This window comes from Pan troglodytes, chromosome 10 (assembly GCF_028858775.2).
Source record: "Pan troglodytes isolate AG18354 chromosome 10, NHGRI_mPanTro3-v2.0_pri, whole genome shotgun sequence".
NCBI lineage: Eukaryota > Metazoa > Chordata > Mammalia > Primates > Hominidae > Pan > Pan troglodytes.
Window position 1 is genome coordinate 127296051 of NC_072408.2, and position 17766 is coordinate 127313816.

The 17766-nt window shown below is 47.0% G+C and overlaps 1 protein-coding gene and 1 long non-coding RNA gene across 3 annotated transcripts; one reads left to right on the forward strand and one right to left on the reverse strand.

The window, feature by feature from the left end:
* Positions 1-5557: 5557 nt before the first annotated feature.
* LOC107967659 (uncharacterized) lies at positions 5558-10599 on the reverse strand. The gene is made up of 2 exons (XR_001708327.3): positions 10349-10599; positions 5558-6646 (listed from the first exon to the last, which is right to left on the reverse strand). It is a non-coding gene; the product is annotated as an uncharacterized LOC107967659 (long non-coding RNA).
* Positions 10576-13010, forward strand: DYNLL1 (dynein light chain LC8-type 1). 2 transcript variants are annotated; one of them, XM_001162657.6, is made up of 3 exons: positions 10576-10742; positions 10942-11079; positions 12593-13010. In XM_001162657.6, the coding sequence occupies exons 2-3, from the start codon at positions 10948-10950 to the stop codon at positions 12728-12730; spliced, it is 270 nt and encodes an 89-aa protein (XP_001162657.1). In that variant the 5' UTR covers positions 10576-10742; positions 10942-10947; the 3' UTR covers positions 12731-13010. The 2 variants fall into 2 exon arrangements, with proteins under 2 accessions (XP_001162657.1, XP_063641176.1); XM_063785106.1 differs by having other exon boundaries at positions 10582-10742; positions 10928-11079.
* Positions 13011-17766: the final 4756 nt, after the last annotated feature.

Here is a 17766-nt window from a genome sequence, read left to right on the forward strand (position 1 = left end):
CAGGGTTTTAACATCTTGGCCAGGCTGGTCTTGAACTCCCGACCTCGTGATCCACTTGCCTCGGCCTCCCAAAGTGCTGGGATTACGAAAAGCAGGTAACAAAAATGATACATTGGCCAGGTTCAGTGGCTCATGCCTATAATACCAGCACTTTTGGAGGCCAAGGTGGGAGGATTGCTTGAGCCCAGGAGTTCGAGACCAGCCTGGGCAACATAGTGATACCTCATTTTTATTAAAAATCAGAAAAATTAGCCAGGTGTGGTGGTGTGCACCTGTGATCCCAGCTACTTGGGAGGGAGGGGCAGTCGGATCCCTTGAGCCTGGGAGTTTGAGGCTGTGGTGAGGTATGATCGCACCACTACACCCTAGCCTATTTGACAGAGTAAGTCCCTGTCTAAAAAAAAAAAAAAAAAGATACATACAGTGTGATAGGTATTATATGATATGAATATGTTCTTATCTGTAGACTGGATGTATTTAAGACAAAATATTGACAATGGTTATCTCTGTACAGTTAACATTTATAATTTATTCCTTGTGTTCTTCTGTATCTACTACCATGTGCATTTATTATTTTTGTAATTTTTAATAAAAAATGGGTGTCAGGAAAGAAAATTGATTAAAACCCTTGTAAATATTTCACATGTGTAATGGCCGTGACATTGAGTTTGAGAACAGCTGCAGTTGGCTGCACTAATTACATTATTTTACTTTATAGCTTTGTAGTAAAGGTTGATTTATATGAGCCGAAATGGAAAATGGTCACAGAGAAAACAGTTGCAGAGGCCCTGGCCAAAACCACCTGGCACCCTGCTAATGAAATAATACCTTTGGAGTTTCTTGGGGGAAGTGGCTCCTGGAAGAAACAGATTATTATGTACAGCCTTAAGCTCTGGCTTTGTGATCCTAAGATGATAAGTTTGGGGGTACCAAGGGTTCTGCTCTTACCGAGAGAGAAAAACAACTTCTTTGCATTCCCCTCTCTGTCCCCTGAGAGAACCAGGGCTTTGCAAACAGATGTTTCTGTTTTTGTTTTTGAGTCAGGGTCTCGCTCTGTTGCCCAGGCTGGAGTGCAGTGGTGCAATCATAGCTCACTGCAGCCTTGAACTCTTGGGCTCAAGCAATCCTCCCCGCTGTAGCCTCCTGAGTAGCTGGAACTACCGGCACACCCCACTATACTAGCTAATTTTTTATTTTTATTTTTGGTAGAGATGGGGTCTTGCTATATTGCCCAGGCTGGTCTCCATCTCCTGGGTAAGCCATCCTCCTGCCTTAGCCTCCCAAAGCGCTAGGATTATAGGCATGAGCCACTGCACCTGGAGTGCAAACAGATGTTTAAAATGGAGAAACCAAGAGCCTGAAGCAAAGAGGCAACAATCAATAACTTCCTCACTGGTGTCCTGGCTGCCCTACTAACCTGCCCACTTCAGTGGCCCTCTAATCATACGAATCCCTACCCACTACCTTTCAGTGTTGTGGGATTCAGGAGGATGAGAGAGAGACCTCGGGTTAAAACAGGAGAATCTTTTTTTTTTTTTTTTTTTTGAGACACAGTCTCGCTCTGTCGCCCAGGCTGGAGTGCAATGGCGCCATCTCGGCTCACTGCAAGCTCTGCCTCCCAGGTTCACACCATTGTCCTGCTTCAGCCTCCCTAGTAGCTGGGACTACAGGCGCCCGCCACCACACCCGGCTAATTTTTTGTATTTTTAGTAGAGACAGGGTTTCACTGTGTTAGCCAGGATGGTCTCGATCTCTGACCTCGTGATCCACCTGCCTCAGCCTCCGAAAGTGCTGGGATTACAGGCGTAAGCCACCGTGCCCGGCCTTTTTTTTTTTTTTTTTTTTTTTGAGACCGAGTCTTGCTCTGTTGCCCAGGCTGGAGTGCAGTGGCGCGATCTCGGCTCATTACACATGTGCAGTATTTACTGGGTTCACGCCATTCTCCTGCCTCAGCCTCCCAAGTAGCTGGGACTACAGGCGCCCACCACCACACCCGGCTAATTTTGTTTTTGTATTTTTAGTAGAGACGGGGTTTCACCGTGTTAGTCAGGATGGTCTCAATCTAAAACAGGAGAATCATTTATTGAGTGCACTCAGGCCCAGCTGACTCAACGTCCAAAAGACTGGGCCCGGAAGAAAGACAGCACTTGACTTCTATACACACTTCACAAAAGGGGGTGGGCTAGCTTGAAGCAAGCTTACAGTGGCATGAAAGCAGGGATATAGAGGCAGGACAAACTCAGGATTGCACGTGACCGTTGCCAAGCAACCCAGATGTCCGTTATCTAGGTTTGCCCAGGCACAGGCTTATCCCATAACCTTCACTATGGCGCCCAGGTGGCCGTAACTCAGGCCAGCTCAGAGGCTCATGACCTTCACTCCACTGCTTAGATAAAACAATACTTGAAGTCACTAGTTACAGAGAACAGGAATCTATAAACTCATTCCATAAAACAAAGGAAAATTTGTTTTTCTTCTCCCTATGTTGAGGGAGTACTGGGAGAATCTCCAGAGCACATTAGATAATATTATGAAGAATTTTCCTGGGTCTGGCCTGTGCCTATTGCTGCCTCTGGGACAAGTCACCCTAATACAGAAAAACTTATTTCTCTTTCTTTTTAATTTTACTTTTCTTTAATTTCCCACCTCAACAGAGCCACTGGTGGCCGCAGAATACAGTCCACGTGTCTTAACCAGGCTTACAAGACTCCAAAGGTCTGGCTTCTCCCCACCCCTACTCCCTGTCTTGTTTCTCCCACACTCCCCCAACAGCTTCTCTGGAGCCAAGTCAGCCAGCCTCCTTCCAGCTTCAGGCCTTTGAACATGCTGTTCTTTCCACCTAAAAAGCTCCCCGCACTTCCCCCAGCCTAGTTCCCTGCTTGTATAGATTGTTCCTCTAATGTGACTCCTGGAAAAGCCTTCCTTGCCTCCCAGGCTAGAGCAGAGCCCCCATTAACAGCTCTCACACCAGCCTATCTTTCTCCTCCACTGCATTTGTCACATCCTGTGATCCTGTGTGCATCCTGTTCAATGTCTGTCTCCACACATAAAATGTAAACTCCAAAAGGATAGGAACTGTGTCTGACTCGCTTCCTTTCATGTCCCTTGTGCCTAGATGGGTGCCTTGTATCAAGCAGGTGCTCAACAAATGTCTGCTGAAAAAATGATGCAGGGTGCGGTGGCTCACGCAGGTAATCCCAGCACTTTGGGAGGCCGAGGCGGGTGGATCACCTGAGGTCGGGAGTTCAAGACCAGCCTGACCAACATGGAGAAACCCCATGTCTACTAAAAATACAAAAAATTAGCCCGATGTGGTGGTGCATGCCGGTAATCCCACCTACTGAGGAGGCTGAGACAGGAGAATTGCTTGAACCCAGGAGGCGGAGGTTGTGGTAAGCCAAGATCATGCCATTGCACTCCAGCCTGGGCAACAAGAACGAAACTCTGTCTCAAAAAAAGAAAAAAGAGAAAAAAAAGGACTAAGTGACTAAAACACAGGGTAGGAACTCAAGGCTCATCCTCTACATGGCTAAAGCACTTAGGCAGGAAAATTAAGTAAGTAATAGAGCTTCTCTGGGGCAGGTGCCAAAGGAAGTCCATCTCTGTACCTAGCACCTAGCTCTGGGCCTGGCCCATAGTAAACGCTCAGAGAATATTGCTAGCTGAATAAGCATTACTTCCATCTACACGTACTCCACCCTCAGTGGTGATCTCATCCAGTCCCATTGCTTTAAATGTCACCTATAAGCTGATGACTCTCCAAATTATAGCTCAAGGCTGGCCCTCTTCCCAGAACTCATATATCCAACTGCATATTTGACATCTCCACTTGGAATATCTAATAGGCATCTCAAACTTAACATGGCCAAAGCAGAACTTCTTGTTTCCTCTGCCAGACTTCCCCATCTCAATCTATTCTTCTCATTGTTCAGCTCACAAGTCTGGAGTCATCCTTGACTGCCTCTGGTTCCCTCCTATTCTGCATCCAATTGCTCAGCAAATCTGTCAGCTCTACCTTCAGAATACATCTGGAATCTGGCCATCTCTGCCCTATCTCTGCTACCACCTCCTTGTCCAAGCCACCATTCCTTCTTACCTGGACTGCTGCAATAGCCTCTAACTGATCCCACCTCTCTCGCTGCTCCCATCAGCTTCCCCACCTTCCATCCTCATGCAGGAGCCAGGTCATCAAGTCTTGGCTCAAATGGTACCTTCTCAGAGAGGTCTTCCTAGAAAACTCTTTAAAACAAGACCCCTCACCCAGCGATGCTTGGTTCTCTTAGTCTACTTTTTAAAATTTTTTTGAGGTGGAGTCTCACTCTGTCACCCAGACTGGAGTGCAGTGGCGCGATCTCAGCTTACTGCAACCTCTGCCTCCCAGATTCAAGCAATTCTCCTGCCTCAGCCTCCCAAGTAGCTGGGACTACAGGTGCACGCTGCCACGCCCAGCTAATTTTTTGTATTTTAGTAGAGACGGGGTTTCACCGTGTTGCCCAGGCTGGTCCCGAACTCCTGAGCTCAGGCAATCTGCCCGCCTTGGCCTCCCAAAGTGCTAGGATTACAGGTGTAAGCCACCGTGCCTGGCCTATTCTACTTTATTTTTATCCATTGCCCTTATCAGAGATAAATATTTTTGCTTGTTTTTATCTTTATTCTCCTGCTATAAGTTCCATAAAAAGGAAACTTTGCCTATTTTGTTCTCTTGTGCATCTCCAGCACCTGGAACAGGGCCTGACACCTAGCTCTCGCTCAGAAATCTCCCCAGAGTCATAAATGAAGGGCTAAATGAACTCTGAAAGAGTTTTGGAGAGTCAGATTTTCTCCCAGTCAATGAATCAGGATCTTGATGCCAGAAATCAGATACCAACTACCTATTTTCTTGTTTGGAGCCCTAGAATAATTAAGAGTTAACACAAGACCACTTTGCATATAATTAAAGAGTGACACTGAGGTCACCTACTGAGTCACAGAGGCCTTGTTAGCTCCTAGAGCAGACTACAGATCCCGCCTCTTAGTCTACACTGGAGCTAGCCACTTGATCTGTAATTGTTGCTCTTTCCGTTCCTTCATCTGCAAGTAGGCCTGCCTGCCTTGTGGCCTTTACATGGAGCTGTGAGCTTGGGATCTGTGACATTCAAATTCAGTCCAGATTGTTTAGGGTGGTGCTTTTCAACGGCTGGGGAGTGATTTCACCCTCCAGAAGACATTTGGCACCATCTGCAGACATTTTTGGTTGTTGAAACTGGGGGTGTGGTGTGATTGGCATCTAGTGGGTAGAGGCCAGGGGTGCTGTTAAACATCCTCAAATGCATAGGACAGCTCCCCACAACAACAAAAAAAACTTTCTGGCCCAAAAGGTGAATAGTGCCAAGGTTGAGAAGTCCTGGTCTACAGGAACACTAATGATAAGTGGTAGCTAGCATCACTGATCTTTGCCATGTGCCCAGTACTGCACCACATTCTCTATGTGTATCATCTCACTTAATCCTCACATTGTCCCTGAGAAACAAGAACTCTTATAATCCCCATTTTACAGATGAGGAACCTGAGGCTCAGAGAGGTGGACTCACTTGTTTAATGTCACATGGCTTAGTAGGGACAGATGCACACCCAAGGCTGCCTGGCCTCAAAGTCTGTTCCTTTAATGTCTATTCTGTGTTGCTCTGCCCTCTGACTGGGAGCTGAGGGGGCCTGTTAGTCCTCTCTGGATGTGTCTTCATCTGCTGCCCCTGTGGACAGGAGAGTGTTGGTCCACTCAGGCGGTGCTTGACTATTAGCCAGAAGGGAGGTTTTCTTTCCCTGAGTTGTCTCAGCCTTTCTGGCCTCACTCTCCCTGCACTGCAGTACAGTCCTTGGCTCCAAAGCTCAGCTCCACTGCCAGCCCCAGGCTGGTGCCAGCCCTTCTCCATGGGGTGGAAGCTTCCGGATTCAGACCTAGGCCTTGCAATCTCTCCCACAGGGTGCCTTCTTTCTGGATGGGGTCTTCAATCAACTCTGGGACCTGCAAGGTCACCTCACACTTCCTTTCAGGTAAGGGAGGGTTAGAGCTGCTAGGGTGGTCACAGGACTCATGGTTCAAGAAAGTACTCAAGGTTCCAGAAAGCTAGACAAGTGATTGCTGGACTGGGCTGGGAACAGAGTGATCCTGGGGCAGTAGTGAGGCACAGGCCACGGTCCTACTTGTGGATGAGGTGAGGAGAGCTGCAGACCCCGTAAGGAATCCCTCAGCCTGCCTGTGAGTAACAACTCTGAAGGGCTTTCTGAGGGCCCTGGGAAAGTCTGATGACCGGAGCTGAAAGGTGATTCTGTCCAAGGAAGATCACGATGGCCAAGAACCAATGTAGGGTCAAGTTTGAGGTGTCTGTTGCGGAGGAATCAAGGCTGAAGTACTCTGAACTATCCATCCTTTCTTCCATCCATCCAACACATATTTAGGGAGCTCCCGCCAGGGGCCGACGATGCTTAGTGTCTCCAGTGACATCACTCTGTTCGGAGGCATCAGCTCCCTTTGTTTAGGTGTTGCTCAGAGGTTCCATCTACCATGTGGGACTGTGGAGTCAGACCAGGATTCACATCCCAGCTCTGTCACTTTCTGTCACTGACTTCAGGCAAGAGACTTCATCTCTTTGAACCTCATTTTCTTCATCTGTATAATAAAGAGACGAACAGTTCTTACCTTGTAGAATTGTTATGAGAAGCCAATGAGATAATGTGTCTAAATGTCTGGCACATGGTAAGGTCTCAATATACAGTGGCAATAGCTACTATTTATTATACCGTGGCTAGGTCTCTAGATGCATTATTTAATATAATCCCTGCCACCAACCTATAACGAAGATGTGATCTCCATTTAAAAATCAGGAACCTACGAGGTGGGTGGATCACCTGAAGTCTGGAGTTCGAGAACAGCCTGGCCAACATGGTGAAACCCTGTCTCTACTAAAATACAAAAATTAGCCAGGTGTAGTGGCAAACGCCTGTAATCCCAGCTACTTGGGAGGCTGAGGCAGGAGAATCGCTTGAACCCAGGAGGGGGAGGTTGCAGTGAGCTGAGATCGCACTACTGCACTCCAGCCTGGGTGACAGAGCAAGAGTCCATCTCAAAAAAAATAAATAAATAAAAATAAAAAATAACAATCAGGAACCTGTGCCTTGGAGAGGTTAACTAACTTGAAGGAGCTCATAGCTTAGGTTGATTCCAAAGCCCGTGCTCTCAGAAACATTAACCCCTAGTTATAATTTCCTGTGGCAAGAATGAAAAATGCAGGTTTTCAGGCTTAGAAGGATTTTTAAGCAAGTTTATCAGGCAGGAGTAGATATAGTAAGTTGCCAAAATGTGTGATGCTACAGAACCCCATATGGGCCACTTCAGGGGGACCTGGTGAAGGACTCTCACATTTATTCTAGGAGTCTGGGTTATTGTAGAAGAGTTTTTTTTTTTTAATCCTCCTTAGGTTCTGAATCCCTTTATGAATCTGATGGAAGCTAAGGATCCTCTCTTTGGAAAAATGCCTGCAAGCACTACATACATTTTTGTGCATAATTCCAGAGGGCTTGGAAAACCTTTGCAATCCGGCCGTGGACCCCATTTAAGAACCCTCCTCGAGGGTAGCATTTTCCAAGTGCAGGACACATATCACTCATAGTGTCTGAGATCAGTTTAACAATGCCAAAACAAATGTTTTATATTCTAATATTTATATTTTATAGTTACCTTCTATTTATGGCCAATGAGACTGGCTTTCCATTTATGGTAATGATATAAATTTGTCTTTTAAAAGCATACTTATTAGGCCGGGTGCGATGGCTCACGCCTGTAATCCCAAAACTTAGGGAGGCCAAGGCAGGCGGATCACTTGAGCTCAGGAGTTCAAGACCAGCCTGGCCAACATGGCAAGACCCTGTCTCTACAAAAATAGAAAAATTAGCCGGGCATGGTGGTGTGCACCTGTATCCCAGCTACTCAGGAGGCCAAGGCAGAAGAATCACTTGAACCCAGATCGAGCCACTGCACTCCAGTCTGGGCAACAGAGTGAGATTCCATCTCAAAAACATAAAATAAAATAAAAAGTATACTTATTTAAAAAATAAAGGGAGTTCAAATAAAATTATTATATACAGTATTATTTTTTATTTTTTATTTATTTATTTTTTTTGAGAGAGTCTCGCTCTGTCTCCCAGGCTGGAGTGTAGTGGTGCGATCTCGGCTCACTGCAAGCTCAGCCTCTGGGGTTCACGCCATTCTCCTGCCTCAGCCTCCCAACTAGCTGGGACTACAGGCGCTCACCACCACGCCCGGCTAATTTTTTTTTTTTTTGTATTTTTAGTAAAGATAGGGTTTCACCATGTTAGCCAGGATGGTCTTGATCTCCCGACCTCGTGATCCGCCTGCCTCGGCCTCCCAAAGTGCTGGGATTACAGGCGTGAGCCACCACACCCGGCCATATAAGGTATTATTAATGAACAATTACATTATTATATTATAATGATAGTATTATTATAGTAAAAATTAAATAAATAATAACAGGGGTAGTGTAGTGTAGATATGGAAAAAAATCACGAGGATGATTTAGGAAATTTCCCTGGGGTTTCTACTTAGTGGAGTCACCGTGGCTTTACTTTAGTGTCATTTGCATTTCCAGGGTCCTCACTTGTTGTCAACCTATTTCTTCCTCAAGAGAGGTACTATAGTAATATTATAACTCCTCAAACCCTGAATCTCATCATTAGAAACATGGAACTGGAAAAAGCTGTTGATTTAATTGATATGCATATGTTGAACCTGAAGAGGTTCTAATTATTGCCATTTTTTTCCTTTTTTTTTTTTTTTGAGACGGAGTTACCCAGGCTGGAATGCAATGGCGCGATCTCGGCTCACTACAGACTCTGTGTCCCGGGTTCAAGTGATTCTCCTGCCTCAGCCTCCTGAGTAGGTGGGATTACAGGCACGTGCCACCATGCCCAGCTAATTTTGTATTTTTAGTAGAGATGGGGTTTCTCCATGTTGATCAGGCTGGTCTCAAACTCCTTACCTCAGGTCATCCACCCGCCTCAGCCTCCCAAAGTGCTGGGATTATAGGCGTGAGCCACCGCACCCGGCCTATTCCCATCTTTTTCTTTCTGGAGTTGTGTGCCTCTGCTCAAATTGTTTTATTTTTATTTTTTGAGATGGGGTTTGGCCATATTGCCCAGGCTGGTCTCCAACTACTGAGCTCAAGCGATCCCCTTGACTCGGCTTCTCAAAGTGCTGGGATTACAGGTGTGAGCCATCATGCCCAGCCACAAATTGTTTTAAGGAGTAATGAGAGTAGATGGTCAGAGGAAAATGTAGAAATGTAAATAAGAAGCTTCCAGATACATGATTAACCTGATAACTTATTTATGGAGGTTCGAAAAATACATTATAGGCATTTCAGAGCTGGTTGTTCAAAACCTTGCTGTGGCCTTTGGGATAGTTGTATAAACTGACAATTATTGATAAGATTCATTGATCATTTACTATGTGCCTCACATTGTGCTGAGAGAACTTCAAATGTTTAATACTGCTAACAAGCGTATGAACTGGTTTCCTTTTACATTTAGTCCTCCTTTACTTAAAGAAGACATTCAAATAGCTAGTAAATGACAGTGCTGGGATTTAAATCCAGATCTGACTTGTCCCTCAACTCCCCCAAGATCTTGCTTTTTTAACCACTTCGTGTCTCCTCCCTAAGCCAGAGGGGACGTCATCTCTCTAACGGCCGCTTTTTCGTCCATTAGGATACCTCCTCCTCAGAGATAAATCCCAACCAAGAATCTCTCCCACACAGGAAAGACTGCCTCACCTGAGCAAGAAGCTTCACCCTGGACAAAAACCCCGGGGCTCAACACTCCCAAATCCACCCGGATCCCCATCCCCAACCCCTTAAAGGATGTCCGCATTGCTTGGCAGAGACCCCACTCTTGGGGATAATCCCTTAATTCGTAAGGAAACACCCTCCCTCCTTGAAGCCCTCCCTCAATCCTGAGGATGCCCTCCCCTAAATATTTCAGAGCAGAACCGACTACAAATGGGGCCCAGTGCAAAATGAAAACGTAAGGGTCCCTCCTGTGAGACTGCACTGCTGGTTTACCCACGAAGCCGGCCCTGCTTCAGAGATATCCTTTCAGTAAAGGGAGAGGCCACCTCTGTCGTAATCCTGCTAACCTGGGGTGCGAGATCATGCGACCTGTCGTGGTGGGGGGGCGGGGGGGTGGGGGCAGGAATGGCCACCAACTTCTAGAGACTGTTGTTCGAGAACACACCCTGGGACAACCTCCGTGAATTTGGAATCACTTCCCTTGGCCCCGGCAGAAGCTCCCTTCCTACCTCTCCAGACAGCTGGGTGGTCCTCGTAACCGGGCCGGGGCTCCACCTTCTGGGTGTGTGGGCCTCGTAGCGTGCGGCCCATTGCCCGGGCAACCGACGCCGTGAGCGGTGCATTGTGGTCTGCAACAAAATGCAGGAGAAAGATCCTGAGGGAACCATGGAGTCCATGGACCAATGGAAGAATGCCGTGGGCTGCGTCAAGCCAATAGGGTCGCGCGGCGAGGGGCGGGGCCGGCGGGAGCAGGGCGGGGCCTGAGCACTAGGCGGCGGCGGCTGGCGTGGGGCTGCTTAGATGCGCCACGGCTTCGGTAGCGACGGTAGCTCTAGCCGGGCCTGAGCTGTGCTAGCACCTCCCCCAGGAGACCGTTGCAGTCGGCCAGCCCCCTTCTCCACGGTGAGAAACTCGGGGGGCCAGGGGGTGTCCTCGCTGCCTTATTTCGCCCCACTCCAGACTTAGCCAGCCGCGTAGCCCGCGCTTCCTGAGAAGTGGGGTGGGGGGCGTCGTCCCGTGGTGGCGCCGGCCGGGGTGGGGGCAGTTAGTGCCTGGGGGGCGCGGCCCAACTCAACCCCTCACCCCAGGCCTTGCCCACTAGGTAACCATGTGCGACCGAAAGGCCGTGATCAAAAATGCGGACATGTCGGAAGAGATGCAACAGGACTCGGTGGAGTGCGCTACTCAGGCGCTGGAGAAATACAACATAGAGAAGGACATTGCGGCTCATATCAAGAAGGTGAGGATGGGCGCGGGGGCCGATACGCAGCCGGGAGCAGGGGGTTCCTTCCCCCCGATCCTGCTTTCCTAAGGGCGCCTGACAGGTCCCGGGAACACCGCTGGCGGCTTGGGGCGTAGAAGCTTCCAGAAAGGACGCAGATGCATTTTGCGCTCCTGTGGAGAAGACCAGACCCCCGGCGTCCGAAGTTTTTTTTTTTTTTTTAATTACCCAGCTCCGCGGGGGGAAAGCGCCACCTAGCAACGGTATCTAAGATCAGGGAGCAGCGGTTCCCCCTTCTGTGTGGTTCCTGCGCCGAGGATCCATCTGGGTGTTCCGGAGGGGGGAGCTGCGTGGGTGTTTCCAGCCGGGCCGGGAGGAGATCTTGCCAGCCTTCCAGTGGGGAGTTGAGGGAAGGTGGGTGGTGGCGGGGCTGGGGGCTGGGGTGGGGGCTTGGTAAATGGCAGTCTAGAAAGCCGGCAGGACTGCCAACTTCTCGAGCAGTGTTTGCTGGAAGGGAAGAAAGCTGGCAGCCTAAGCCGTGGGAGGGTTCCAGTCGAGAATGGGAAGATGAAAGACTTCAGATGGAACAGAAATAAATGCCTTTTTTGACAAACGCAGCAGTGCGTGCCTCTAGCTTGCAAGAGCGTTACTCCCCTTCATAGCTTTAAAAGGTTTTCGCACTGCGTGCAGTTAGAGTAGCTAAATCTTGTGTGACGCTCCACAAACACTTGTAAGAATTTCGCAGAGAAAGATAACCGTTGCCACCCAATGCCCCCCACAGGCATTCTACTCCCCAGTACCTCTTAGGGTGGGAGAAATGGTGAAGAGTTGTTCCTACAACTTGCTAACCTAGTGGACAGGGTAGTAGATTAGCATCATCCGGATAGATGTGAAGAGGACGGCTGTTTGGATAATAATTAAGGATAAAATTTGGCCAGTTGACAGATTCTGTTTCCAGCAGTTTTTACAGCAACAGTGGAGTGCTTCAGTATTGTGTCCCTGTAAATTTAATTTTGATCCGCAATCATTTGGTATACAATGCTGTTTGAAGTTTTGTCCTATTGGAAAAGTCTTGTGTTGCAGGGATGCAGTTAAGATCTTTGTGATGAGGAATGGGATGGGCTAATTTTTTGCCGTTTTCTTGGAATTGGGGGCACGGCAAATACAGTAGGGTAGTTTAGTTCTCTACACAGAACATGATAAACTACACCTGTTGATGTCACCGTCTGTCAATGAATATTATAGAAGGTATGAAGGTGTAATTACCATAATAACAAAACACCCTGTCTTTAAGGCTGACCTTTCGTCCTTTGACCTCCTCAGCCTCCATTCCCATCTTCGCTCAGACTGCAAGTATGTTTGTATTAATGTACTATGTAGGCGGCTTGGAGCTGGGGAACATTCTTTCATTCTAAGAATTTGCAGATGCTGACGTTCCTCCTTTCTGCCCCTACAGGCTCTGGCTTATCCAAGAGGCAAACACTGACCTCTGGTAATTAAAATTCTAGTTCTTTTCTTTTGTCTTTCCCAGGAATTTGACAAGAAGTACAATCCCACCTGGCATTGCATCGTGGGGAGGAACTTCGGTAGTTATGTGACACATGAAACCAAACACTTCATCTACTTCTACCTGGGCCAAGTGGCCATTCTTCTGTTCAAATCTGGTTAAAAGCATGGACTGTGCCACACACCCAGTGATCCATCCAAAAACAAGGACTGCAGCCTAAATTCCAAATACCAGAGACTGAAATTTTCAGCCTTGCTAAGGGAACATCTCGATGTTTGAACCTTTGTTGTGTTTTGTACAGGGCATTCTCTGTACTAGTTTGTCGTGGTTATAAAACAATTAGCAGAATAGCCTACATTTGTATTTATTTTCTATTCCATACTTCTGCCCACGTTTTCTCTCAAAATCCATTCCTTTAAAAAATAAATCTGTTGCAGATGTGTATGTGTGTGAATTACAATTTGTTCAAATAACAGCGTTGAAGACGGTCACTTGATCAGATGTCCAGGTTGGTGGGGATGAGTCCATCCTTACAGAAGTTAAGTTTCTGTGGGGTATTTCAGTACTCTTTAGTCACATTCTCTCACCCATCCTGCAACTGTTGTGCATGTTGAGAAATGCAGTGCATGATAAAGAAACATTTAAATCTTTAGTCCTAATCTGAAAAAAATCAGTGTTTAAGGATATTTGTTAAGACAGTGCTATAGAATGTTCTGGGCCTTTGGCCTCAGGTGGTGGTGATGGATGTGTAGTAGTACTTGAAGGTTTCCATGGCTATAAAATGGAAATAAGCTCAAAATAAAGTTGGGATAATGAAATGGATTCCAGGACCCTTGTCTAGCCCCCTCCCCTGCCTAGAAAGAAGGTGGCCTTAGGGGAAAGTAAATGTTTCTGAGCAGCAGTTTTCATGCTCTTCTAATAATGTAAATTCCTGCAAAGACTTATCAGCCTGCTGTGCTGTGCTTTGCTGTGGTCAGGAACAAGTGTGAATTGATGCCTTTTCCTGAAAAGACCCAATTAAAGCTGGGGACAAGTAGCTATCAAAGGTTTCCTGCTATCAATTTTAAGAGGACTGCAGTCGTAGAAAAGCAAATATGGCAGACTTGTAGGTGGAAAGGAAATAAGACAGGCTGGAACAACCCACACCCATCTTGGGAAACTGCAAGAAGGGTCCTGACTTGTAGTTAGCCTATGTTTTCCCATGGATCTCTAAGATGCCATTGGGATTTCTAAGCAGCTAGGCGACTGCTACACAGAAGAGGGCAATAGATTGGAATTGATGGGTGATAACTCCCATTGTAAGAGTAGAATTAGGTCAGTAACATATTTGGAAGTTTACTTTTCTTCAGAATGTGTGGTTTTAAGAATCCTAGCAAAGTTGTGCTACTTTAGGATTGGAAGGGTTTCAGGGTAGAGGTGCAAGATTTTGACTTTTTTAAGACAGAGTTTCGCTCTTGTTGCCCAAGCTGGAGTACAGTGGCGCGATCTCAGCTCACTGCAACCTCTGCCTCCTGGGTTCGAGCAAGTCTCCTGCCTCAGCTTCCCAAGTAGCTGGGATTACAGGCATGTGCCACCATGCCCGGCTAATTTTGTATTCTTAGTAGAGATGGGGTTTCCCTATATTGGTCAGGCTAGTCTCGAACTCCTGACCTCAGGTAATCTGCCCACCTCTGCCTCCCAAAGTGCTGGGATTACAGGCGTGAGCCACCAAGCCCGGCAATTTTGACTATTGTGCCAGTTTTTTCCCTGCTGTCTGCAAAAAAGGATGAGGTACTGTGGTATAAACAGGAGACTGCAACTGGGGTAATTTTATGTTTGTATTTATATAAACAGACCGAAAATGTTCCTTTTTCTAACTTTCATTTTTTTTGAGACTCCTATTGCCCAGGCTGGAGTGCAGTGGTGTGATCATAGCCCACTGCAACTTCGACCTCCTGGGCCCAAGTGATCCTGCCACCTCAGCCTCCAAAGTAACTGGGACCATAAGTACATGCCACCATGCCTAGCTAACTTTTGAATTTTTTGTAGAGCTGGAGTCTCCCTGTGTTGCCCAGGTTGGTCTTGAATTCCTGGGCTCAAGCAATCCTCCCAAGGTGTTGGGATTACAGGTACGAGCCACCACACCGGGTTTAATTCATATTTTTTCTTTTCTTTTTTTTTTTTTTTGAGACGGAGTCTCACTGTTGCCCAGGCTGGAGTACAGTGGCGCGATCTCGGCTCACTGAAAGCTCCGCCTCCCAGGTTCACACCATTCTCCTTCCTCAGCCTCCCGAGTAGCTGGGACTACAGGCACCCACCACCACGCAAGGCTAATTTTTTTTGTACTTTTAGTAGAGACAGGGTTTCACCATGTTAGCCAGGATGGTCTCGATCTCCTGACCTCGTGATCTGCCCACCTCGGCCTCCCAAAGTGCTGGGATTACAGGCATGAGCCACCGAACCTGGCCTAATTCATATTTTTTCTATCCCTTTTCCCTCTTTAGTGACCTGGCTATATTCCTATTTGAAGCCCACAAGGAATTTGGCCTCCAAAGCTTTAGTTTGTCCAGTTAAGCCCTACTCAGAACGGATGATCTGTCTCTAGCCACAGACCCAAAAGCTGATTCAAGACTGATAGCTAGACATTGGGAGTTTTAGTTGAATTTGATCTGTCCCATATTTACTGTCAAGTTGGCAGCTTTTTTGTTTTTTTATTCAGATGTGAGAAAACCATGTTGCTATGGAGATAAGACTGGGTTGATGTTTATGAAGCTCCTTCCAGTGCCTGTTCCTTCCTGTTAATTTCAAAAGCCAATAGGCTCCAGCTGGCTGAAAAGAAAATGTAAGCTAAGTTTTTCTAAGCATTTATCAAATGCTCTTAGCTGCTGTTCTTTGAGAGAGTTGTATATAGCTAGCTCTATCTAGAAGCTTTTTAGTGACAGGGCAAGATCTTGTAAGTGAAGGCACGTAAATGATCCTTACTGTGCTGGGTCAGGAAGCAGCGTATCTGAAGCCCTTTCACATACCTTTGAACTATGTTATCCACAAACTGTTAGCCAAGTCACAGACTGATTTCTGCAATTCATTTTTGAGACAGGGTCTCACTCTGTCACCAAAGCTAGAGTGCAGTGGCGTGATCTCGACTCACTGCAACCTCCGCCTCCCGGGCTCAGATGATCCTCCCACCTCAGCCTTCCAAATAGCTGGGACCACAGGTGTGTACCACCACATCTGGCTAATTTTTTATTTTTTGTAGAGATGGGATTTTGCCATGTTGCCCAGGCTGGTCTCGAACTCCTGGATTCAAGCAATCTGCCCTCTGGCCTCCCAAAGTGCTCGGATTACAGGCATAGGCCACTGTGCCGGACCAATTTCTGCAGTTTCTTAGCAAGGCCTCTTTAAAACCTTACGATTCATCCACACTCAAAATATTTATGGCTGGGTGCAGTGCCTCATGTCCCAGCACTTTGGGAGGCCAAGGTGGGAGCCCATGAGTACGAGAGCAGCCTGGGCAACACAGGGAGACCCAGTCTCTAGTAAGAAAAAAAAAATTATGGCAGCCAGGTATGGTGGCTCACACCTGTAATCCCAACACATTGGGAGGCTTGAGGTGGGCAGATCACCTGATGTCAGGATATCGAGACCAGCCTGGCCAACATGGTGAAACCTTGTTTCTACTAAAAATACAAAAATTAGCCGGCCATGATGGTAGGTACCTGTAATCCCAGCTACTTGGAAGGCTGAGGCAGGAGAATTGCTTGAACCTGGGAGGCGGAGGTTACAGTGAGCCAAGATCACGCCACTGCACGCCAGCCTAGGTGACAGAGGGAGACTCGGTCTCCAAAAAAAAAAAAAAAAATTACAAATTAAAAAATTAACCAGGCACTATGGCGTATGCCTGTAGACCCAGCTATTTAAGAGGCTGAGGTGGGAGGGCTGCTTGAGCCCAGGAGTTTAGGCTGTAGTGGGCTATGATCAGGTCACTGCACTCCAGCTTGAGTGACAGAGCGAGACCCTGTCTCTTAAAAAAATTTATGGCCTCATTTTAACATCAAACAGTGGACTGTATTCAGGGAGAAGTTTAGAAAATGACAAGGCCAGGCGCGGTGGCTCACGCCTGTAATCCCAGCACTTTGGGAGGCCGAGGCGGGCGGATCACGAGGTCAGGAGATCAAGACCATGGTGAAACCCCGTCTCTACTAAAAATACAAAAAAATTAGCTGGGCGCAGTGGCGGGCGCCTGTAATCCCAGCTACTCGGGAGGCTGAGGCAGGAGAATGGCGTGAACCCAGGAGGCGGAGCTTGCAGTGAGCTGAAATCACGCCACTGAATTCCAGCCTGGGTGACAGAGCGAGACTCCGTCTCAAAAAAAAAAAAAAAAAAAAAAGAAAATGACAAAAAATGAAAAAGAAAGACAACAGTAGACTATAACAAGGAGACAAGAAGTCTGCTCAGCTCCATCTCTGAGTACTGAAGGTTAGCTTACATCATTTTCAAACTTTTTTTTTTTTGCTATAAAACAAGTGTACTCTTACAAAAAAGCTCCCTATATAAGACATGAAAGCAGGATTTTGCTGGTACATTTATTTTCCAACAAGGATTTAGTGAAAAGGTTTTTTTTTTTTTTTGAGACAGAGTCTCTCTCTATCACCCAGGATGGAGTGCAGTGGCACGATCTCGGCTCACTGCAATCTCCGCCTCCTGGGTTCAAGTGATTCACCTGCCTCAGCCTCCTGAGTAGCTGGGATTACAGGAGCACACCATCATGCCCAGCTAATTTTTTGTATTTTTAGTGGAGACAGGATTTCACCATGCTGGCCAGGCTGGTCTCAAACTCCTGACCTCGTGATCCACCTGCCTCGGCCTACGAAAGTGCTGGGATTACAGGCGTGAGCCACTGCACCCAACCTACATAGTAGCTTTTTATGGAAGAGGACTGAAAGAATGATGAAAAATATATTTTCTGGCCAGGTGCGGCCAACATGGTAAAATCCCTTATCTACTAAAAATACAAAAAAATTAGCCGGGCGTGGTGGCGCGCACCTGTAATCCCAGCTACTTGGGAGGCTGAGGCAGGAGAACTGCTTGAACCCACAAGGTGGAGGTTACGGTGAGCAGAGATTGCACCACTGCACTCCAGCCTGGGTGACAGAGGAAAACTCCATCTCGGAAAAAAAAAAAAAAAAAGTAAAAGAAAAATATATTTTCCTTACCCCCTT